Source organism: Danio rerio, chromosome 16, assembly GCF_049306965.1.
Source record: "Danio rerio strain Tuebingen ecotype United States chromosome 16, GRCz12tu, whole genome shotgun sequence".
NCBI lineage: Eukaryota > Metazoa > Chordata > Actinopteri > Cypriniformes > Danionidae > Danio > Danio rerio.
Window position 1 is genome coordinate 11,539,667 of NC_133191.1, and position 25,096 is coordinate 11,564,762.

Consider the following 25,096-nt stretch of genomic DNA (forward strand, 5'->3'; position numbering starts at 1 on the left):
CTCTTCAGCTGCTTCAGAACGCAGCAGCACGAGAGGTCTTTAATGAACCTAAAAGAGCACATGACACTCCGCTGCTCATCCGTTTGCACTGGCTGCCAGTTGCTGCTCTGATCAAATTCAAAGCTCAGATGTTTGCTTACAAAGCGACTTCTGGCTTTGCTCCTTCTTATCTGCTCTCACTTCTGCAGATTTATGTGCCCTCCAGAAACTTGCGTTCTGTGAATAATTGTTGCCTCGTAGTTCTATCCCAAAGAGAGAAGAAATCACTTTCCCGAACTCTCGCATTAAATCTACCCAGTTGGTGGAATGAACTCCCTAACTGCATCAGATCTGCAGAGTCACTCGCGGTCTTCAAGAAGCGACTAATAACTCAACTATTTAGTTTCCACTTCCCTTCCTAATCTGCAATTGCCTCTCTGGCTCCACCCCTAACTGTATTACAAAAAAATACATATATATTACTAATGTTTTGCTTCTTACACTTTACATACTTTTTCATTGTTGCTCTTATAGTTGTGTAAATTGCTTCCTTGTCCTCATTTGTAAGTCGCTTCGGATAAAAGCGTCTGCTAAATGACTAAATGTAAAAATTTTAATTTTGCTAAACTGCGACATGGTCATCTTCCAGAAATATTACTCACGATCATCAGGCAATGTTTTTCTCTCTCGCTCTTGGTAAAGCGCTGTCAACAAATATTTTCCTTCACATTCCATAATACACAGCGCATTGGCCTACGGCAGCTAGATTACTTCAAAAAAGGCACAGGAGGTCTCTGTACGCTTTTTTTGGTCCACTTTTGGTGTGCACTCGAGTACGATTGCTACATTCACACCTCCCCAAATGAACGGCACCAGGAGGGGAAACGAACTCTAGTGCGATTCAACCAGACTAAATAGGGCAGGTGTGAAAGCACCCTAAGTAGATGCTGCACACTGGGGGTTGTGTGGAGAGACCCCCCTCATGATTGGGAAGTGTTTTGGGTGTAAGACCATACATGATAAATGCGCTATATAAATACACACTACATTACATTACAATGTGGCTAATTCCACTAAATGTGCTTTTTGAACTTTGAACTCGTTCCAAAATCTGTTTGTATGAACATATTCCATTGCACATGAATATGTTGAATTTACATTTTTGTTGTATTCCTATTGCAGCCTTTTGCTTTTTTTGCTTATAGCAATATTTTATATCGATTACGAATCTATTTCAATTAATCGCACAGACCCAAGTGTAAGGGACACAAATCTAGCTGTGATGATCGGTTCGAGTTTTAATCATTAATGAAAAATGGAAAACAGATTTACATTTTTACAGTCTACTGACATTGTTAATGTACCCGTAAACACACTCATTGTCAGTTATCATAAAGAAAGAAAATTCTTATATTGTGTTTAAAAACAATATTTGCTTTTATCTACAGTTACTCTATTTAAAACAAATATTGGTCGACTTTTATATTTACTTCCCCAAATATTTCTATACAAATAAAATAATTTAACACGCGTTGTTATGATTAGGCTAATATTCGGCTCCATTTAATTCTTTTTTCATGCTCCTCAACTGACATTCACGTCAAATTCAGTCACAAGTCTACCTGTCAGCTAAGGCTAACATGCCAGAGTAACCTACATTTTGAAGCTTTGGCTTCCAAATGGTCTCAAAAAAGTCTGGGTGTTCAAAATAATTATCAAATATGGGAGAAGCAGCACTTTGCTTTCACACAAACAGTACCTCACATTTGTTTCAAAATTGGTGTTGAATGATCTTTTGTTGTTGTCAATAATGAATTGAAAATATTATTTGAATATTCTATTATTAATATACAGGCACAACAGTGGCCTATTTATCTATTCATTAGATGTGATGGACATTCAGCTTATTAGATTAGGAAACTTGACATTTGGTTTAAATTAGGAACCCTGGGATACATTTTTCATTAAACTCATTACAACACATACCTCAAAATTATGAATCTTGGAAGGTAACATCAATTTGTTAGCGGTGACTTTCAATTTCTGTGACTCTAATCAAAGTCTCTAAGACGAGTCATTTCACTTGGCGGACATTTTTGAAACGCTTTAAATGGCTTTTTCTTTTGATGGGAAACATCAAATTCTCCAAAACTCTTTGCCAAGCGTATGATTACATTACATATTTGGAATCACCATTAAAATAAACAACAACTGTCTCATAAGTTTCGTTTCTAAACAGCATTTTTTCAGGTTGCCCAAGCTAATGCGCATGTGTACTTGAAAAGAACGAGATCACGGCACCAACACCATTTACAGCCGTGTTACACATGATCGTTCTCTGAATAATGATTGTCTGATCGTGCTGGTCTTCGGAAGTAATTCACAACTCTGTCTTGATGGCAAGTCTCCTGTATAAAATGACAGCGACGTCTCTTTGTTTACAAGTTTGTGGCCGTTTGAGTAGTTGCTGTCATGTGATGTGCGTTAGACAGGACGGACTGTACCTCGTGTTCGTTTCATACAGATTACGAAAGCAAAAAACTTTTGTTTTCAAGTAGAGTTGCTTCATTAAAAGGTGCAAATTTCAAGCTTTATGTGGAGATATTTCTTATGTCTGTGAAGCAAGTATTTGCTGAGATTCCAGTGTGTGTTGATTACAAAAAAACTGTCAAATAAGCACACATCTGGTTAGAGCTTCTCCCCCATAGGAAACGTCAGTCTATAGCGATCGATGATCGGCTCCTGTACTAGTAGGCGGGGCTTCATTCGCCATATTGAACGTTACACTTTTTCCCCCATTCAAAACAATACGAGTGACATGTCTGGTGTATTCTATAGCGTGCTCAAATACAAAGGAATCTTGTTTTTGGCATGTAGCCTACTCACGTTGTTGTCTAATCTCTGTCTTTCTCTCCCCTCCTACAGAGCTGTCTATCCAACCACAGTTGAACTCCATTCTCATTCCTCCACATGCTCGCTCGCAGACGACACCTGCCTCGCACGGTACTGATCACACTTACAAACACAGTGCCTTTGATTTACCCTTCATGTCAGTCTGTGTGGATTTGTGAATGCTCGTGCCCTGAAGTATACTTCGGTTTTTATTTTTATGCTACAGTATACTGTACGGTGCTGCAGATAGACAATGATAAAGTGTGTCAGTGTTGGTCAGAGATATTGGCAGTAGCTGATTTCTTTAATGATTTCAAGGTTTTTTAAAAAAACAGATAGAAAAACACCCTTGCCATTTTTGCTTGAACAGATTGGAATTAGACTTCATTGGAAACTGTAAAGAGTTTACGTTCATTTGTGTGCCTGCAATAAACCCATCATGCGTTTGTAAATAAAGAAAACATACAGGATAATGATTTGTCATCTCGGTTTGTTTGAGTCAGGGGCGGACTGGGACTAAAAATTAGCCCTGGCGCTGTAGCCACATCAGCCCACATTATCACATCGACACAGCCCCACCCTCGGACACGCACATTCACTACTTTTATAGGTGTACAAATGGTAAAATAATATAAGCAGTACCATATGTAATAGATATTTAATAGATATTTATTTTGTGTTTGGACTTGTGAGGGAAACCAGGAGGAAACGCACATGAACATGCAAACTCCTCACAGAAACACCAAATGACCCAGCCGAGGCTCGAACCATTGATCTTTTTGCTGTGAGGTGGCAGCGCTACCCATTGTGCTGCCCCCTTTTGAGACTATTTCAGTTAATTTTATGCATTTGGCAGCGTCTGATCTTAGAGCAATTTTTAAGTTTCTCTGAGCTTTTTGGCACAGCCTTTCCTTTTTTTACGGTTCATCTCTGACAATTAGCTTGTGTTGCACCTAATGTTTGTTTGACATTCTTGCCAGATTTTGATTATGTCTGCGTAACCTCTGATTGGGTCGGCCCATCTCGAAACCAGCTGGCCATTACCGATTCGGGCCAATGCTTAACATTTATTATTATTATTACTAATACCATCATTATCATCATCATCATAATATTCACCTCTTGCAAGAAACAAAAACTGTCTGTATGTAAAAGCAATACTTACAAAAAATAATTAATAAAAAATAGCATACCGGCCCACATTTTAAAAAATGGTCCAGCCCTTCTGGCATTTAACAGAATTGGCAGATGGCCAGTCCGCCCCTGGTTTGAGTGTATTACAAATTATCTAAGCAATGTTACTTTAAGTGAAACTATTTGTCTGTTTCATTTATTTTATATAAATTAGTTTTTTTTTTTCTTCATTTGCAGCAGCTATTTTAAACTTCGTGGAGTGTCACCAAAATTCATGTCTTTTTAAAATTATTATTGTTGTTATTATTATTATTATAATTATTATTATTATTATTAATGTTTGTTCATGTAATATAAGAATTCCCAGAATTTTTTTTCTGCCAGACCCCAGGCAATGAAATATTTCACTGAAATCCCCCTGAGGAAATTTTTTTGATTTTAATAATTTAGCAAAACTTGTATTCCTGGTTCACTGATCTCAGATCAGATTGGCATGCAGGTGAACAGATGCAATATTTTTAATGTTTTACAAGAGAGACTGCTGATGAAAACATTTTCATGCACCTCTGGGTTTTGGTATATTTGCTTTAGCAGATTTTATGGTTTCTTTCAGATTTGTGTGTGTTTTTTTACAAAGAGATGTGTTCATGCAAATTATTAGGGGTGTCAAAATTAATTGTTTCATCTGTGCACCTTGCTGCAAATGGGGACAATTCGATATTGGTTCAGTAATAGATCATAACCGATTATTACGTACTGACATTGTTTATGTGTGTGCGATGTCGCAGTAGAATACAATGGCGAAGGGATTGAGTAAATAAAATGCTCCTACTACTCAAAAGGTAGATAATTATGCACAGTTTTACTGCTTGTGTGAGTCTTTCATTGACACTGAAGAAGGCAGCACACGAGCCGCTATTTCACCACTAGGGGGAAATGCTGTAAAGCTTCATCTCTGCCTCTCTCTCTCTCTCTCTCGCTTTGGACATTTGACCCGCTGGTGTGTTTGTGAACTTTTAAAAGTGATACTTGTGGATCCAGACATAAGCGTGCCTGAGGTGCAAGTTTTCTCCACTGTGTTTATCATGGATTACCTGTGGTAACCGCGTATTATGCACATGTAGACTATCTGCGGCTGTTCTTCCAGAGTCACTCATCGGTGAAAAGCGCTTTCATTACTAAAGCCAATTGCAGCTCTTTCTGTTGAGCGGTTGAAGACAATGACCAATCACAGGGGTGTAAAAACTCTCTTGACCTTGCTCAAAAAGCAAGCGGGATAATATTTACATTAGTTTATTTGCTCTAAATGCTCATGCTATCTTCTGTGCATGTATTGTTGTTTTGTTTGATACATTCAGAAGGAGTGTTTTCTTTTGAGTAGGTCAAATTAAAGGTACAGTCTTTTTTACTCTTACTCTTACTCTTACTTTAATCTTACTGCTGTAATAAAAGACAAAATTGTATTACAAATAATATATAAATGTTAATATATTTATAGATATTAATTTTAAAAAAATTATTGTGTTGTGAAAAAATGTAATTATGTATGGAAAGAATTGACAATGCACCGAGATATCGAATTGAAACAAATCGATGGCAAGATAATCATAACCGAACCATGAGACCAGTGTAGGTTCACACCCCTACAAATTATGCCTGATTATATACAAAAAATTATTTTAAAAGAATTGTATGTTTTCCCCAGATATATGTAGTGATGAATTAAAAAACACCTTTTGGAAAAACCTGGCTTTAATATGTAAACAAGAATTTTTAACTTGACTTCCTGTGGTATTTAAAACATCATTTGAAATGTAAAGTTTATTTCTAAACTAATTTCAAGAGAATCACATGCCACCCAATCTAGGCAAAAAGGTTAGCACTGTTGTCCCACAGAAAGAACACCGCCGGCTCTGGTCCTCGCTGGGCCGGTTGGCATTTCTGTGCAGAGTTTGCATGTTCTCCCTGTGTCTGTGTGGGTTTTCCCTGTGTTCCCCGGTTTCCTTCCACTGTTCAAAGATATGTATCATATGGAAACTAAGTAAGCCAAATGGACACTGTAGTACAGCTCCCAGCATCAGTATTTTTCCCTCTCAAAGTACTTCACCTTAAGGCTGATTTATACTGCTACATCAAGCGCACGCGTATGCTATGGCGCAGCCTACGCGTTGACGCATAGCCCTACGCTGTCGGCGTCGCTGATGCGCACCTCTCGAAAAATATAACCACACGTCACAACGACGCGTAGTGCAAGCTCTGTGATTGATCTGCTTGGTAGCGTTGACGAGTCTGGGCAGGGCCGCGAGCCCGATTGAGGGATTGTTTACAAGTGTGGAGTCCTGTGAAGGAGCTCCGAATGGAAAGTTTTGTGTTTACCTCATGGTTAACGTTGTTGCATGTCCGCCGGTTCCTGCCTCAAAATGATCGAGTTTGAGCCTCTGGTACATTTAAGGAATCAATCGGAATAAACAAAACACCAGCGAAAAAACTCGACACAGAGAAACATAAACATCTCACTGCCAACTAGCGTTTCGGAAGTGATATTGCAGAGGGACAGAACCAGTGCGCAGAAGTATAAATGCACAGCTACGCGTGTTGCATGCGCCGTGGGTTTCGCCGGTCACTTGACACAGAAGTATAAACCAGGCTTTACAGCGGGGGACTTTTTAAGATCTGCCTGAGCTTAATCTCTTCTATCACCCTGATATTTTAAAAACAGGGGTGCACAAACTCAGTCTTGAAGAGCTGGTGTCCTGCAGAGTTTTGCTCCAACCTCAACACGCCTGCCAGGGCATTTCTAGCAAGCCTGCTAAGAGCTTGATTGGCTAGCCCAGGTGTGTCTGATTGGGTTTGGATCTAAACTATGCAGGATACCAGACCTCCAAGACTGACTTTGGACACCATTGTTCTAAAAGCAGCACTATGTAAGGCTTTGACCTTGAAATTATGTCACTAAAATAAAACCAGTGGTAGAATAACTTTAACTAGATTAATGCCACTACTGTGACTTCCAGATCTGCCTGTTGTTGCCTGAAATCCCCCTTGCAGCTTTGGGTGAGTGACCCTGTTCACACAACCCTGCCCATCACTGCCAATGGAACCATGGGCATATATAATTAAGCCTTTTCACAACACTGCTGGTGAGAGCATCACTGGCTCCAGCCACTCTGCCGTTGACACTTTGATCGAGCATGTTTTCTAATGGAATAAACCAATTAAAAGCTGTCTGTTAAGTGAAGCTTTTGCGTTCATCTTTAAGTGCTAGTCTAATTTCTACATGCTTTTTATAGAAGACAGTTAATAGCCTTGGTCTTCACGTTAATATATAGATGTGCATCCTACAATAGAAACTGGAAAATCTGAATGGCAATAATCAACCTCTGCATTTAGATTTGCTTGGGAACTAATTTGGTCAAATTTTATTGGACTTCATTCTCAGCAATCCTCTCAAGTGGTGGACTAGTACATTTCGATAGGTTGCTGCTGAACTGTGTCATAGCTCATTACCATAAAGTTGAACTAATTTCAGCTCTCCTCAACCCACACTATCCAAAAGTAGTGCATTACGATACATTATCGCTGAACTGTCATAGACCATTACCATAAAGTTGAACTAATTTCTCCTTGAACTGCCTCCTAAACTCTTCTCGACCCCACACAGTCAATAATACATCACACCAATTTCAGCGGGGCTCGCCACCTGCTCCTATTGAAAACTAATGACTTCTTGTGAACGCACAGTATGAGTGGAACAGTGGAATCTGCTGTAAGGCTCGTTGCATGTAGTTTTCCTAGCCCAGGTGAAGTTAGCAAAAAGCTAATTGTGAATGATCTAATGGCTTGGTTCCACTGTGGTTTATTAAAGTATAGTATGGATCAATACAAGTTCCCTTGACAAGGCTTGTGTTTCCACAACCAACAATACCCTTTTGGTATGACAAAGTTGCGAATAATTTCTTTATTGCTCAAAGAATAAAGCCATGCAGGTTGTTTGCATATCGCATCGTTTGACATTGTATGACATTGAGAATGGCTCGTTGCTGCATCCTGTCACTATTATTACGGTGTCCTGTTTCAGGCAATTTTACCAGGTCTGTGGGCGTAGTTTCCAAATAAGCTGTCAGCTTATACCTGCTCTGTCAGGTTAGTCAACAAGTACACGCAGGGAATTGCAAGTTTTACAACACTGGTAGCAGCGGGTACTCATCAACAAGGTTGAGCCACAAGAGAAACATGCGGAGTGTTGCTTTAAGGCCCCAACATACTTTAAGTTCTTTTTTTGCTCTTCGTTTTAGGACAAAGCGTATAGACCAGGGGTGGGCAAACTCTGTCCTGGAGGGCCGGTGTCCTGCATAGTTTAGCTCCAACTCTAATCAAAAACACCTGAACATGCCAATCAGTAGCTGCGTCCCAAATCGCATACTTATGCACTATTCTACGCCATTTTGTAGTATAAACAGTGTAAGTAGTGTGTTCACACTGAAAACTCTAAAAATATAACGTGCACTTCAATTACCCGGATGATGCACTCATTCAGCCGCTAAAATGAAGTGTGTAATGATGGACACTTCACGCACTCAACGACCACAGGTTTGCTTACGTAGCGGAAGGGGCGGAGCTATCGGACGCACATGTTGAATAACTTTATTTATTTTGGATGGTAAAAGCAAAATTCTCCAACGAGAGTGATTATTGCGCCTCCCGATGGTAAATGCGGCAATACTCACGGCAGGTATTATTTGATAATTCGGTCTTTTATTTCACTGATTTGGCAACAGTCAAACGTCATCAGGGAAACGGTTTGAATTTCCGCTTAGTAAAAAAACATTAGTGTGCCATTTGGGATGACACTACATACATATACTATCCTGTTGAGTGTGTAAGTGCATAAGTACATAGTGCATGAGTGCATAGTGTATAGTGTGCCATTTGGGACGCAGCTAATGTCTTCAAGATCACTAGAAATCTTTAAGCAGGTGTGTTTGATTAGAGTTGGAGTTAAACTGTGCAGGACACCGGCCCTCCAGAACCGAGTTTGCCCACCCCTGGTATAGACGTTGCTAAATTGGTGGTGTCTTGGATGTTGTTTTCCTGTCTGACCTCAGTGGATATGAGATACGACCCAATCGCACGTTGAAAAAGGCAGAGTTATGCAAAAAAAATTATGCAAAAGTTCAGACTGCAAAATTTTTAAAGCATTCGCATCAGATGTTTTCACACTGCATGACTATCTGGGCTAGCGTGTCTTCGTTGCCTTGTTTAAAGTGCAAGATGGATCTGCGACAGGGGATTTCACACTGCATCACTGTACAACAGGAATAATCGCCGACAACTATCTCGGTCTGCATACTTCGTCTCACAACCAAAGACATGCAAAAAATTACATGAAAATACACAATGTCTTATAGTATATCTTTCTTAGTAACGACATAACGAGAAAGAAGCCTTTATTGAGTTTAAAATGTACTTATTTTGCTCATCTGGCTTTTGAATTAATTTCTCCTCAACTTTTTCTTTTTTGACCCTGTTGTGGTTCAGATGACGTGTGCTCCTGCCAAATTTACTCTCGTTTTTCCTTCATTTCTTGGGTTCAAATAAACTGAAACTGAAAATTCTCCCCCATTCTCCCGCTGGCCTGCAGGTACCACCACTAGTGGATGCTGCTCACTCATTGGCTGTAGGTGATCACCGATGTTATTTTCAATCAGAACACATTTCACATGGCATAAGTTTGACCGCTCCAGATATTTAGCATGCATAGATGTCAGCGACTCATCTGCGATTTTTCTCAGATTGCATCTTTGATAGGTCACACTGTGTGATTGTTACTCTCATGAAGGAGCACAGATTTACCTGTGATTTCAGGCATTTGTCTGCGATTTCTCAAAATATGTCAGCGAGTCAAAATCGGGGCTAAAATCATGCAGTCTGAACTCGGCATTACAGAGCACACTCACCGATTACATTATCATCATTGTCCAATTGTAGCTTGTAGGTGTTTAGGATCCAAAAGTTTTACTCTGCTGAAATGTTTTAAACCAGGGGTGCTCAATCCTGTTCCTGGAGATCTACCTTCCTTAGCTCCTACCCTGATCAAACCCACCTGAACCAATTAATTAGGACCTGAAATCCACTTGATAATTACAGACAGGTGTGTTTGATAAGGGTTGCAACTGAAATCTGCAGGAAGGTAGATCTCCAGGAACAGGATTGGCCACCCCTGTTTTAAACTATGAATTCTAAACGAACTTTGTTTCGGACAGACTTTCTTATTAAAATAACTTAATTTCAGTTCATTCTTTGATTGTCATTTGAAGTATTTCGAGACCTTAATGTAGTCGATCAACTCGGGAAGTGTGATGGATTGACTATTAGTGTGTTTTTTTTCCACCTGCAGTGCCTTGTTTTAGTTGAGCGCTAGATAGTAGACAAGAAGGAATGTTTCTGGTGACTTGATTCACAGACTCTGTCAGTTGGAGTGTGCTTTGAAATGCTGTGGGCTTGAAGTATCTAGTGTACTTACCTCTTTGTATATGTGTGTCTTCACAGAGGGCAGCGGTTCAGACGGTCCAGCCCAGTCCAGCTCCGCACCAGGACCCCTGAGCAACAACACCTAATTGTTCCCTTGGCATTACTGCGACGTTATCACCCCTCTCTCCACCATCCCTTCTTTCTCATTCCTCTCTCCTTCCCAACAGCAGCTCCAAACAGTCTCTCTTGCACAAATCTCTTTCTCACACACGCACACTCCCGTCACCTCGTGTTACGTGTACTCACATTCTCCAATAATGGAAGAAGTGTGTGTGATGCCCAGAATAACGACGTCACCGGAGGTCGATTTAAATTCGGTATGATTGAGCTGGTAAGGTTTTAACCCTGGGAGGGGAACGTTTTTGGGCACCTCTGCCCTCTAGTGGCAGGAAGAGCACCGCACAGTTACTGCTCTCTGCCAGCCATCCATTTTTAAAGCTATCGAGCTCATTTAAATTAGATTTCGCTCTTAAAAACGATACCTTTTAGCCAAGTTCTTAAACAAAAGCAAGGTCTGTGATGTGTTTTATGAAGCAGCGAGTGTGAGATGTCCGTGTTTGTGTGTTTTCTCTTCTCGCCGAGACGAAAATGAGTGTCTTAATATGCGTGTATGTAAGTTTTAAGTAATCATTGCACACTCTTTTGGGTTTTAATGTCTTTTAAGGAGAATATTTAGGTGTTTGGATACGCTGAGGTAGAATGGGTGTAGAAACGTGCTCATGCACACACACGCATTATAACGCATAGGTCAATCCCATTAATAGCTGTGTCTGTTTGATTACAGTTGTGCATTATGAAGTCGACACCGGTGTGTGAGTGTTTGTATACATTGGTGTGGCCATTAAATGTGGATTTAGCGGATGCTCGTTCAAAACAAACAAACAAAACACACCATGAACACAGCAAATGAGACTCGAAAACGGAGCTGTTAGTCTTTCCCTTCCTCCATCCTTCCTCTCTCTCTCTCTCTCATTGCTAATATGTAAATGCCATGTACCTTTTATTTTGTTATTTTTGTTATTGTTATTCTGTTGTCCTTGTAATTAGATTTTCCTCCTAGTGGAGCAGTGCTGGCGTGAGCAGAAACCAGCCTTTCTCGGTCTCTCTCTCTCTCTCTCTCTCTTTGTCTCTCGCTCTCTTCTTTTCTTCTTCTCCTTTCCCTCCATCATACGACTGTATATAACATTTCATCCAGCCTCTCCCAGAATCTGGGGAGGAAGACGAAACTGAACAAAATTTTGTTTTTACCTGATATCTCTCAATCTCTCTCTTTCTTTCTCTCTCTCTCGCTCTCTCCTCGCTCGCCCACCGGCCTGTCCTTCCCCTTCCTCATCAGTGTTAATTCTGATCTTTTTATTTATTGTATTGCTGTCTGTTAACAGTCTGATGGGGGAGGGGTTTTGTGTGTGTGATGTCATTTGGTGTAACATTCATATCTCAAACTCCGATAGAATGTTCTGGAAAGGGCAGGTCCACACTATATATACCACACACAGGCTGCTCGGCCCATCGGTCAAGAGATGAACGGTTCACGGGAGAGAGAGGGAGACATGAACTATGTTTTTGTTTGTTGGTATAAATAATAAACTCATTAATAAAGTTATAAAACGTCTCTGTGGGTTGAATTGCTGTTTGTCTGTCCATTATCTGTTTGATTAAAGGCACAGTATGTCATTTTCGCCACTAGAGGGCGCATATTCAGAACAAACAAAGGCATATTTTGATGATGACAAAACTGAGTGTGGAGTTAATTCAATTCATCTCTACTTCTACAGCGCTTTTACAAAGAAGATTGACAAAGCAACTTAACGTAGAAGTTCTAGTAGATTAAGGGTGCTTTCACACTAGCACTTTGGTCCACACCCGGGTTCGTTTGACGTCGTTTAAACTTAGTACGGTACATTTAGCTAGTGTGAACATGTCTTCTGAACACGGTTGCGCACCCATGAATCGTACCCGAGTCCATCTGAAAGAGGTGGTCTGGGGTACGGTTCACTTATGATGTGAATGCAATTGTACAAAATAACGGAAGTGAACCGCCAACTGTACAACAAACTATCGTTTTCATAACGTTCGTTCGTTTGTGTGTGTGTCTGTCTGTCTGTGTCACGTTTCGTACCTTGGTGACATTTGGGACTGAGCCAGGGCAAACACAGTGATACACAGTGATGTCTGCTTGTATTCTCCAAAAACAGCTTCTACAGACACTGTGATGTTCTGAATGTTTTTGCGGCAAGTCGCTTTCTGTACGTCCAAAAGCTTCAGCAAAAGCAGAATGACAGCGATGTGTGTAGCTACGTCTTTCCATTTCAGCGATTTGCTTTTGTGACCGTCACCTAGCAACGGCCGTAAACAAAACAGCAGCTCGATGATGCTAGCGTAGGAGGGTTCAGAAGAAAAAAAAGACTGTGAACACAAACAAACCGAGGAGGTGGCAAGGGGGGGACATTCGAACTTGGGTACGGTCCAGGCAATTGAAGCAAGTGTGAAAGCACCCTAAAACTGCGTCAGTCCAGTTAGTTCAGCTCAGTGTGGTTTAATTTTCACTGCTGTAAGTCAAAACACTGAAGAGCAAATCCATTGATGCTCAGCTCCACAAGTTCCAAACCAAGAAAGCCAGTGGTGAGAAACAAAACTTCACCAATTGATGAAAGTGAAGGAAAAAAAAACTTGAGAGAAACCAGGCTCAGTTGGAGACCATTTCTCCTCTGGCCAAGCTTAATGCGCAGAGCAACATACTAGGTGTCGGAGCTTATAGAATGCCGGACGTCCATCTTGGAGAAGCTGCAGGTGTGATTAGGTCAGAGGCGGGTGTTCAGCCTGGCCCACTGGATCACTGCAAAGACTTGTCTGTCACTGGGGTCTTTCAGAAATCAGTCTCATGCTCTCCACTCCTCCATGACCGTCACAGCATCTGCTCTGGATACGTCCTGGTCCAGGAATATGGAGACCTCTAGAAGTGCTCTGTGGTTGGTATCATCTCTCCGTGTGTGTGTGTGTGTGTGTGTGTGTTGTCCTTAAGATCCTCAGTGGTTGGCATTATCTTTTCACAGGTCTTTGATCACATCAATGGTGCTGCACGATTTCTAGATGCTTCGGTATGAGTATACCCAGGTGGAAATAGAGAATTAATTAGCGTAGAGAGTGTTTAGAGCAGGAATGCCCAAACACAGTCCTGGAGGGCTGATGTCCTGCAGTTTTTAGCTCCGACTTGCCTCAACACACCTGCACTGATGTTTCTAGAAAGCCTAGTATGAGATTGATTAGCGAGCCCAGGTGCGTCTAATAGGGATTGGAACTAAACTTTGCTGGACACCGGCCCTCCGGGACCGAGTATGGGCACACCTGGCTTAGATGCATGTAACTGATGAGAAGATATTGGATAATTACTGTATGATGACCGGAATGCCCTTAAACACCCAGCAGACACAAGATGTCAACATGATGTCAGATTGAAATTGTACCCTAACGTCGTGGAGACGCTGCATTTTGTTTGGAAATGAAAATCGGGTTTACATCAGAACTCAACGTCAGCCCGATGTCACTGTCCAATGAGATGTTGAATTTGGTTGCCATACCTGATGAATAAATGTAAGTATTTTGCATCAATAGGATGTTGGTTAAAGATGTTGGCTTGACATTGGGTTTTGGTCACTTTCTAACAACCTAAAATCAACCAAATATCAAAATCATTTGATGTCATTATTGGACATCAAAATAATGTTGTCCTTAGACGCCGGTTAGACATTGAATTTTGGTCACCTGACATCACAACCTAAATCTAACCTAATATTAACGTCTTATGACATTGTGTGCCTGCTGGGCAATAAGTAAATGCACTACAGAATGTTACGTTTACACACATCCACAAATTACGTTGTAAATGCATCAACTTTTAACAGCATTATACTTACTACTCATGAGTACCTTTAAAATGGGCTACTTTTAAATCCTACTTTGAGTAATATTAACAACAGGTACTCACACTACATTTTTAGGCAAGTAATGGTACTTTTACTCAAGTATGCTTTTTTCAGTACTTTTTCCACCACTGTCAGTTTACGAACACCACAGTCACATTGACTACTTTTACATGGACATCAGTAGTCGAATTATTTGGCTTAATCTAATTAAAACAATAATAAAATTAAGGCTTTTACATGAGTTGTGTAATGTGTAATGGTAAAAAAAATCTTCCAAAATTCAATTGATTTATTTTCGGTTATCAGCGTCAGTGCAGTTATGATTTGCCTTGTTGCATTTGTATAATTGTTGCACATTTGCACTGCATGGCATTCAGAGAATAATCACACCAGATGCTCAGTTCTGAGTAGCAGTTCAATTAAGCTCAGCTTTTTTAGGCTGAACACAGTGCACTGAAAACAAAAGCTAATCAGGGGGTCTTGTGCGTCTTTGTTGTCCTGTTCTGATAGGGTATTAAGCTTTGTAAATGACTTCAGATGACAGGGTAGACTCATGAGATTACACCATGAAAAATACAACAAATGTTAATGTTGTTTTGATTTGATATTACCATTTTCAATGTTAAGTTACTGACTGCATTGATATTCAGAACGCAGCAGCACGAGAGGTCTTTATTGAACCTAAAAGAGCACATGTCACTCCGCTGCTCATCCGTTTGCACTGGCTGCCAGTTGCTGCTCGCATCAAATTTAAAGCTCTGATGTTTGCTTACAAAGCGACTTCTGGCTTTGCTCCTTCTTATCTGCTCTCACTTCTGCAGATTTATGTGCCCTCCAGAAACTTGCGTTCTGTGAATGAACGTCGCCTCGTGGTTCCATCCCAAAGAGAGAAGAAATCACTTTCCCGAACTCTCGCGCTCAATCTGCCCAGTTGGTGGAATGAACTCCCTAACTGCATCAGATTGGCAGAGTCACTCGCTATTTTCAATAAACGACTAAAAAATCAACTATTTAGTCTCCACTTCCCTTCCTAATCTGCAATTGCCTCTCTGGCTCTATCGCTAACTGTATTACAAAAATAAAAAAAATTATTAATGTTTTGCTTCCTACACTTTACATACCTGAAACTTGCTAACAACACTTATTCATTGTTGCTCTTATAGTTGTGTAAATTGCTTCCTTGTCCTCATTTGTAATTGCTTTGGATAAAAGCATCTGCTAATTGACTAAATGTAAATGTACAATAACTATTTATAAAGCAGAAACTGCCTTTCATTTATCACATTCACAATTGTCCATTAATTCAGTGTTGTGTTGCAATATAATGTACATCTGTCATTATTTATGAAAAACAATAAGCACACCATCTACACAGAACTAGTATGACCTTTGTGTTTTTATTAGAGGAGAAGGAGACCTCAGCTCAAGTCTTTTGGCATAGGTTTGATTATATGCCACTAAACCTTCCTACACTGCATACAAATGGAGTTTTGTTTTATCTGACAGATTTGCGGTCACCTCTCTGACTTCCTCTGCAGTCTCAGCACTCTCTAAAATAATGAAAGATGCAAGAGAGCAAACTTACAAAATTGGAAATTTAGTCAAAGATGTTGAATTAAAATGCTAACAGTGCCAACAACAACCTTAACTGGACTCTGCTGTGGTTTTATGAAGCATAAACTTCATTTCAGCAACACAAACCAGGTCTTCACTGTCTGGGATGTTTTTTTTTTCCCTGAGAAAAGCTGAGGGGAAAAGCTAACAGAACTTGATTCCTTGCCATTTGGATGCTGTCTCTGGATCGTTAGCTAAACAGACTGTCTCTGAAACACTCAGTTTGTAAGTCCATTAAAAAGGGACTCGTCCAGATCAAAAGTCCCAGTACTTCACAATCAGAGTTGGGAAAGTTACTTTTAAAATGTGATACATAATATATAGTTACTGTAATTCAAATGTAATTAACTACAATTATTGTCTCTGAATTGTAATGTGTTATGTTTGTATTACTAAGATAGATCCGCAAAATAACCACAGAAGCATTTCTATTTGTTTAAGGGCATCTAATATATTGGCCTGCTTGTTTGATTTTTAATAAACAATTAGTGACGTATGAAGAGTTTAGGTCCCTTTCCTGGTCTTTAAAGTGAAATAGCAAAACCACACCCTTTGGAAATGCCTGCAAAACAATAGTGAATTCTCTCGGTTTAACTGGTAATTAAATTTTTTAAGAAATTCAGTATAAGATCAAGATAAATAAACTACCTCGCTAACAGAATACCATTACTGAAGGATTTCTGATAAAATAAAGACTTGTTTTTAAATAAAACACCCTTGTTATTCCATATGAAACAATTGTGGGGTGAAAAATTGTGTTTATAAACAAATTTCAATGATAGAAGGGCTTGACTATGAGAACTGGAATTTTGTCAACAAAAAAACTACATTTCAACAAAAAGTCTATGCCATCTAGAATACTGAATATATTATTAGGAAATACATTTAATTATTTATTATTTAATTGTCTCTATTCTTCAAAAATTCAAATCTTAAAAAGTGTCATTAAGAGTATTATAATCTTTTTGACCAGATAATTTTTTTTATTAATGCAAGAACGATACATACAGAACAATGCCAGAGGTATCCAAAAATGAAAAAAACTATAAAAATAAATAAATAAATAAATAAAAACAATAATCAGATAACAAAAAAAGATAACAAAAAATATTACAAATAATGCTAGGCTTTGCTAACTCACAATAACTTAAAAGTGTCAAACAAATATATGGTTTTAGTAGCTTTTTTGTTTGTACTCTCCTTAATGGTATTTATATAAATGTTTAGTTAAGTACCACTAAAAACAGGTTTCTGATTGCTAAATTCACGATGGATATGAAACTTATTTAGTATGATCAGAAGATTAATCACATAGGCTTTATTTTCCAACTTATTATCATATTAAAACAAACATTTATACGGTAAAAGAAAAGTTGACAGCACTTTATCATTTTAAATTTAGATACCTTTCCCCATAACCGTTTTGTATATGGACAATGCCAGAAAATATGAGGTACTGTTTCTGGGTATGATGAACAGAATGAACAACTGGCATCCATGTCTTTTATAGATCTGGTTAATTTTGACCAGATTTAGGTGTTATGTTGAAGAAGCACATGACGCAGTTTTGCAAGTACGCTTGACTTCAGAGCAATTCTATTGGTCCACTTGAAATGTGCAGAGGACCAATCACGGTGCGTTTTGTTGAGACGTTCAAAAAAACATTTCTGACAGATACGAAAGGAGAAGGCCGTAATCGGGTGAGTTGTTTATTTTATATCAAACTGAAGCGATGTGTTTGCGACTAATCCGAATTTACCTGCGGTTTCTGTAATTTAGTAGTACCCGGCGTCTCGGAGACTCGACTGGGGGAGACATTCACCGTTTGCTAACGGGCGGATTCCGCCGAACTACCACCGAAGAAGCGCGTGCTGTCCTTCTTCGGCGGTTCTCGCTCGCTTGCACTTTGTGTTCAACGTTTAAGCGCGACCGAGCACCCACAGCGGCGGCACTTTGAAAACATTACTGACGCTATACCTATGGTTGTAATGTAGTGAATATATGTATAGCATATTTTCTGTTGTTCAGTGAGAGGCGGTTGTGTTTCATAACAGCTAACACAGCAGGCCAGCTGAGGCCGCTCGTTGAGGTTGTTAGCTAACCGGTGTTAGCTTGTTAGCTTGGCTGTGCAGCGACTGAGTGGCGCTGTGATTATTCTGTCCTCCAGATCCTCCAACTCAACACAGATCGGGTGGAAGAGAAGAACACAGTTTATTAAGCCATATAGATTTAATGATTTTGTTACTGGCATAGTTGTACTAGTAAAGTACTGTTATTGTGATCAAAGTTCCTGTCGAGATAACGAGATCTGTCAATAGTTTATTACAGTGTATTATGACCAGAACCGAAACCGTTATTTACATTTTTCGACAATGATTGTCAAAGCATCAATGACTTGAATAAGAAAATAAAATAAAGAAACTCCTTGTGATAAGTATAGTGACTTATGGGTAAAAACATTTGATGACTGTATTTCTACCTTTTGACTTTAATGTCAAGGCAGTTCTAACTTATTTTATGCGTTTATTGTTTGAAAGTTTTGTTGTTTTTTTTACAACATATGTTTTTAGTAATAATTAATAATACATTTACTATTTTATTTAGTAATATCTATCTATCTATCTATCTATCTATCTATCTATCTATCTATCTATCTATCTATCTATCTATCTATCTATCTATCATCTAAATACACATTATTGAATATTCCTTAAATGCATTGCATTAATACTAAGTCAATTTAAATTAAAGCTATTATCATTGTTTATTTTTTATAATGTAGAAGCCATAGGAAAAAGTGAATAGAGTTATTAAATAAACTGTAACATTGCAAAATCATTTGATATTTAGTGTGTTTTGTATCATTGTCTTGCTGAAATGCTCACCATGGTTTCATCGTCATCATCCTGCTAATGTAGATGTTGGACTGCAGCAAATAATATTAATTTACAATGACGATGGTCATAAATATAAATGCCGTTTTGAGGGATGTAAACAAAAACAATGGTCCCAGCGTATTTCTTGTTTTACATTTTTAATTTCTATAATAATAATTCCCTCTATTTATATAGTGCTTTTCTAGACACTCAAATTGCGTTACACATTTTTTGGGGGAATCTCCTCATCCACCACCAGTTTGCTCTGCAGCATCCACCTTGATGACACGTAACTTTATTCTTTCATGAATTATTTACAAGTTTCTGACCACTTATAAAATGTGTTCAATGTGCTGCTCATTGGATTGTCAATGCAACCCTCTTCTTCCACTCTTCACACACTGATAGCAACACTGCAGGAGAAATGCCAGCACAGGCTTCAAGTATCCATAGTTTCCAGTGCTGCACATCTTGTTTAGGAGGCTAATAATACTGATCTTAACCTTTTTTATTCCAGCAAAGCTGCAGTATAAGAAATTCTCCAGAAGAAAAATATATTAGGAAATACTCTGGAGATATAGGAAAACATCACTTGGGAAGTAATTGAAAAAGAATAAACATTTCACAGGAAGGCTGATGAACAAAAAAAGAGGTTTAAATTCAGATTTAGTTGCGGTTACATGCATTTAAATAAAGTTGATATTTAATCTCGTATTTAAGCTTGTGCACATTTGCGCTGTAATTTTCAGTCTTTTGTGCTGTCTTGATCGATTATGCAGAGTGAAACTAATGAGTGTGGCTTTGTTTTGCCACAGTTTGCACGTCATGTCATGCTCAGCCCCCTCATGTTAACACTGCTAACGCGCTGTAAGGACATTTCACTTGCCATCTGCCATGAATATCTGTTATTTCACACTCATTCTGGTCTCTTCTTTAAATCATTCCAGTTCATGCTCTTCTTGTCTGTCGCCTCATGCAGACTAAATCAGCCTCAAAAACATTTCTCAACACTTCTGTGCTTTCATACAAATTTGTAATCAGCCAATCACATGGCAGCAACTCAATGCATTTAAGCATGTAGACATGGTCAAGACGCTGTGCTGCAGTTCAAACCGAGCATCAGAATGGGTAAGAAAGGTGATTTAAGTGACTTTGAATGTGACACAGTTGTTGGTGCCAGACGGGCTGGTCTGAGAATTTCAGAAACTGCTGATCTACTGGGATTTTCACGCAACAACCATCTCTAGGATTTACAGAGAATGATCTGAAAAAGAGTAAATATCCAGTGAGCGGCAGTTCACTAGTCGAGCTGATAGAAAGGCAACAGTAACTCAAATAACCACTCGTTACAATCGAGGTATGACATGGCTTCATGACCACAGTGTACCCATCTTCTGATGGCTACTTCCAGCAGGAGAACACACCATATCATAAAGCACAAATCATCTCAGACTGCTTTCTTGAACATGACAATGAGTTCACTGTACTCAAATGGTCTCCACAGTCACCAGATCTCAATCCAATCAAAAGTGATGCAAATGATACAGGCAGGGTCTCAACAGCTGTGCTTTTGAGTGGTACTTTCAAGTCGGTCCAAGCAGGTGAAACCTCAGGATCTACTCAAGACCCTGAAACAAGATTTTCGACTAAACTTGTCATACTCGTTTTCTATGTCTCCACCTTTAGCCACTGTCCCCTCCTAAACATAGAATAGACAGAACAACTCAGTCCAATTTAGACATGTGTTAGACTAGAGACTCAATTAAGACTTGCAGACGCTGAAGACGCTGTTTGACTGCAGAACAACCAACAAATCTTAATAAACAGTTCTGCTTTTAACGAGTCCCCTGGCCTGGGTTCTCATATTTCCAACACCAAAAGGCAATGATCCTCATTCCTTTTAAATAAATAAAAGATTGTGGTATAAGTATTAATACTTACATAATCACAAATGTTTAGAACAGGGAGTTTCACAATTATTTAAGCTGAGGTCTGGGAACAAATTAAAAATGAATAAATAATAATTAATGCAATTTAAACTAAATACAAAAATGTTTATAGTAGTAAATAAGCAGAAAAAAAACAAAGTACTAAAAATTCAGTGCAATATCTATCTATCCATCCATCCATCCATCCATCCATCCATCCATCCAAATCTAAATAGATATCAATTCATTTACTCTTTCATTTTCCTTCAGCTTAGTCCCTTCATTCATCAGGGATCACCTCAGCGGAATGAAACGCCAACTTATCCAGCAAATGTTTTACAACAGCGGATGCCCTTTTAGCTGCAACCCAGTACTGGGAAACACACATACAATCTTATTCACACACATAAAATTTAGTTTATTCAATTCACCTACTGACCTTATTCTAAAATGCGGAACTTTGCCTGTTTTCTCGATTGTTTCAGAACTTCTGATTCAGTCACCTATGGGAGAAATGACTAGGGATAATAAACGTCAGAAAACGGTCAAACTACTTGCTCTACAAACAAATGTTTGCATGACTATACAGACCAAGTAGAATAATATATTAAGAAAATATCAGTTTGCAACATCAAGCAGCGTAACGAGCAGTTTTTAACGTCTAAAAATGAATGGAAGTGAATGAGACCGGAAGTCTCGAGCCAAAAAGATTTAATTGGCTGCGCCCGCTCGTCGACAAAGAATAAAGTGAATAGCGCATGTCTTTGGAAACTGGAGCACCCGGAGAAAACCCACTCCACACAGAAATCCCAACTGGCTCAGCCGGGACTCGAACCAGCGACCTTCTTACTGTGAGGCAACAGTGCTAACCACTGAGCCAATTGTTGCCATGTAACGTGTGTATGTAAATATATATATATATTTTTTTCACTAAATTGGCAATTGGCTGTAGTATGTGCGTATGTGTGAATGAGAGAGTGTAATGGGTGTTTTCCAGTAAGGTGTTGGTTTGTGGCCGGAAGGACGGCACTGTGTAAAATATTTGCCAGAGAAGTAGGCTGTTCATTCCGCTGTGGTGACCCTTGATAAATAAAATCAAAGAAGCGAAAGAAAAATGACTGGATAAAATGTTCACAGTATTATTTGTGTCTTTATATGTGCATATATATATAGTTACTTTTTTGATTAAGGGTTTCTTAGGCAGGCGAGGCAGTGGCGCAGTAGGTAGTGCTGTCGCCTCACAGCAAGAAGGTCACTGGGTCGCTGGTTCGAACCTCGGCTCAGTTGGCGTTTCTGTATGGAGTTTGCATGTTCTCCCTGCCTTCGCGTGGGTTTCCTCCGGGTGCTCCGGTTTCCCCCACAGTCCAAAGACATGTGGTACAGGTGAATTGGGTAGGCTAAATTGTCCGTAGTGTATGAGTGTGTGTGTGGATGTTTCCCAGAGATGGGTTGCGGCTGGAAGGGCATCCGCTGCGTAAAAACTTGCTGGATAAGTTAGCGGTTCATTCCGCTGTGGTGACCCGGATCAATAAAGGGACTAAGCTGACAAGAAAATGAATGAATGAATGAATGAATGAAAGGATTTCTCAGGCCAAGATGCTCTATTTGGGGGTCCATGACATCTAAATGATTGTAATCTCCTGTCAGTCAGTCTGTGAGTGTTTATTCATTTCCCGAAGGCAATTTGGTTGCAGCATACAAGCATGTCACACATAATACACAAAAGCACATTATACAATACAAATTTGACCCTTAAATTAACAACTTTACAGCTGAAGGAATTTATGAAAGTCTAAACCGATTTGTTTTACTAATAGATGTTCTGTATCGAATACCAGAAGGGCGAAGATAAAACCCGTAGTGCTTAGGATGGGAATCGTAACGAAATTTTACATTCATAAATGTAAATTTACCAATAAGAAACCCAACTTTAAGGTGTTGATGACGGAATTATGCTTATATATTAGTAGTATCAGAGATTCTCTAAATAAGAAAGCCCTACGCACTTTAAAACTTTGTGAACTCTACAATGTATTTATTTGATTATTACATATGTATATTTGTATTTGATTTATGCTCACCCCCTGGCATGTATATGTGTGTGTATATATGTGTGTGTGTATATATGTATATATGTATATGTATATATATATATATATATATATATATATATATATATATATATATATATATATATATATATATATATATATATATATATATATATATATATATATGTATGTATGTATGTATATATGTGTATATATATATATATATATATCTATATGATAAACACATATTTTTTTTCGACTGTTAAAATGTTATAATAAATAAAAAAATAAAAAAAGAGCTGATTTAGAATAAAGTAATGCTGTGTGGACAGTAGAGGGCGCTGTTATTGAAGTGGAAGCTGTTAAAGCTTGTGTCTCTTGTTATTGTATTGTAACACGTTTACTCAAACACGTTTTTTCTTTTTGCCTGTGTGTTTGTGTGTGTGAAGCAGCCATGGAGTCCTCTTCAGTGTATATGTGTTTTCCCTGTTATCGGGAGTTTCCTACGCTGGAAGAAGTGCTTGCACATCAGATGACCTGCACTGCAGAGAACCCACAACTCCTGCCCAATGAGACGCCAGTTGAAGCAGCAGCAGCTGCCGCCGGCCTACCACAGGTAAACAAACAGACACACACAAAGGCTTGTTTTTATGAATTCTGGGGACATGCCATAGGTTTCTATTGTTTTTATACTGTACAAACTGTACTTTCTATTGCTCCTATCCTTAAAACCAGCCCTCACAGAAAACTGTGTACAGATTTACCAGACTTATAAGCTTTTTGAAAAATGGTGACATCAGAAATGACCTCATGGTTCACCTTGTCCTTGTAATAGCTGTGTAATACCCTTGTCACTATACACAGTTCTGTCCTGATATAGCACAAAACACTGACGCACACGCATGTGTATTTGACTTTCTAAATAGGGACATTGCATAGACTTCTGTTGTTTTGATACACTGATAATTATACATTTTACACCTGCACCAATCCTCAACCCCAACAAAACAACTGTACATTTTATTTTATACATTTTTCTTTTACATTTGAGGAACTTCCCAAAGTCAGGATTTGGAGATTTGTCAGGGTTTGCCCAGTTTTAGAAATGAAAGTATTATCAAACAATGGTTAAGTAGGGAGACACACGCACACACATTGTTGCTCACACACATGAATGTACGCACCATACACATACACATTTATGCTCACACACACACACACATACCTGCATGCACACATCACATACATATGCATGCACATACATGCACACACATCACACATACACATGCATGCACACGTCAATACACATACACACACAAACAAACATATGCATAAACATACCACACATACATTCATGTTAGTACACAAACACACACACACACAAATAGCTGCATGCACACATCATACACACACACCACCACACAAACATGCATGCACTCATCAATACACATTTAAACACAAACACACACACATGCATGTTCGTACACACACACACACACACACACATCAATACATGCATGCACACATCATTACAAATTTACAAACATGCACGCACATGGACACATCAATACATGCATGCATAGATCATTACAGATTTACACAGACATACAAGTTCATGCTCAAACACCCACACACACACACACACACACACACACACACACACACACACACACACTAAACCAATACATATTTACACACACACATACACACACACACACACACACACCACACCACACAAACATGCATGCACTCGTCAATACACATTTAAACACACACACACACATGCATGCATACACATACAACACACACATACACATGCATGCACACATCATAGCATGCACACACAACACACACATACACATGTATGCACACATCATCACATGCAAACACACACACGCACACACAAATGTTCATACACACACACACACACACACACACACCACACCACACCACACAAACATGCATGCACTCGTCAATACACATTTAAACACACACACACACATGCATGCATACACATACAACACACACATACACATGCATGCACACATCATAGCATGCACACACAACACACACATACACATGTATGCACACATCATCACATGCACACACAACACACACATACACATGTATGCACACATCATCACATGCAAACACACACATGCACACAC

At 39.0% G+C, this 25,096-nt stretch overlaps 2 protein-coding genes across 7 annotated transcripts in view; both read left to right on the forward strand.

The window, feature by feature from the left end:
- The window catches only part of gsk3ab (glycogen synthase kinase 3 alpha b), a 47,512-nt gene extending 35,372 nt beyond the window's left edge, over positions 1 to 12,140 (forward strand). Inside the window, exons 9-11 of one of the 2 annotated variants that reach the window (XM_009292086.5) lie at positions 2,905 to 2,982; positions 8,199 to 8,204; positions 10,562 to 10,639. In XM_009292086.5, coding sequence (XP_009290361.1) covers positions 2,905 to 2,982; positions 8,199 to 8,204; positions 10,562 to 10,608 — 131 coding nt within the window. In that variant the 3' untranslated portion in view covers positions 10,609 to 10,639. 2 annotated transcript variants of the gene reach the window in all.
- A 5,560-nt stretch (positions 12,141 to 17,700) lies between these two features.
- The window catches only part of znf574 (zinc finger protein 574), a 49,877-nt gene continuing 42,481 nt past the window's right edge, over positions 17,701 to 25,096 (forward strand). For 2 of the 5 annotated variants that reach the window (XR_012391603.1, XM_021466773.3), the window contains exons 1-2: positions 17,720 to 17,773; positions 23,381 to 23,544. Coding sequence is in view for 4 of the 5 variants with exons in the window: in XM_021466773.3 (XP_021322448.1) it covers positions 23,383 to 23,544 (162 nt within the window). In the remaining variant the exon portion in view is untranslated. 5 annotated transcript variants of the gene reach the window in all.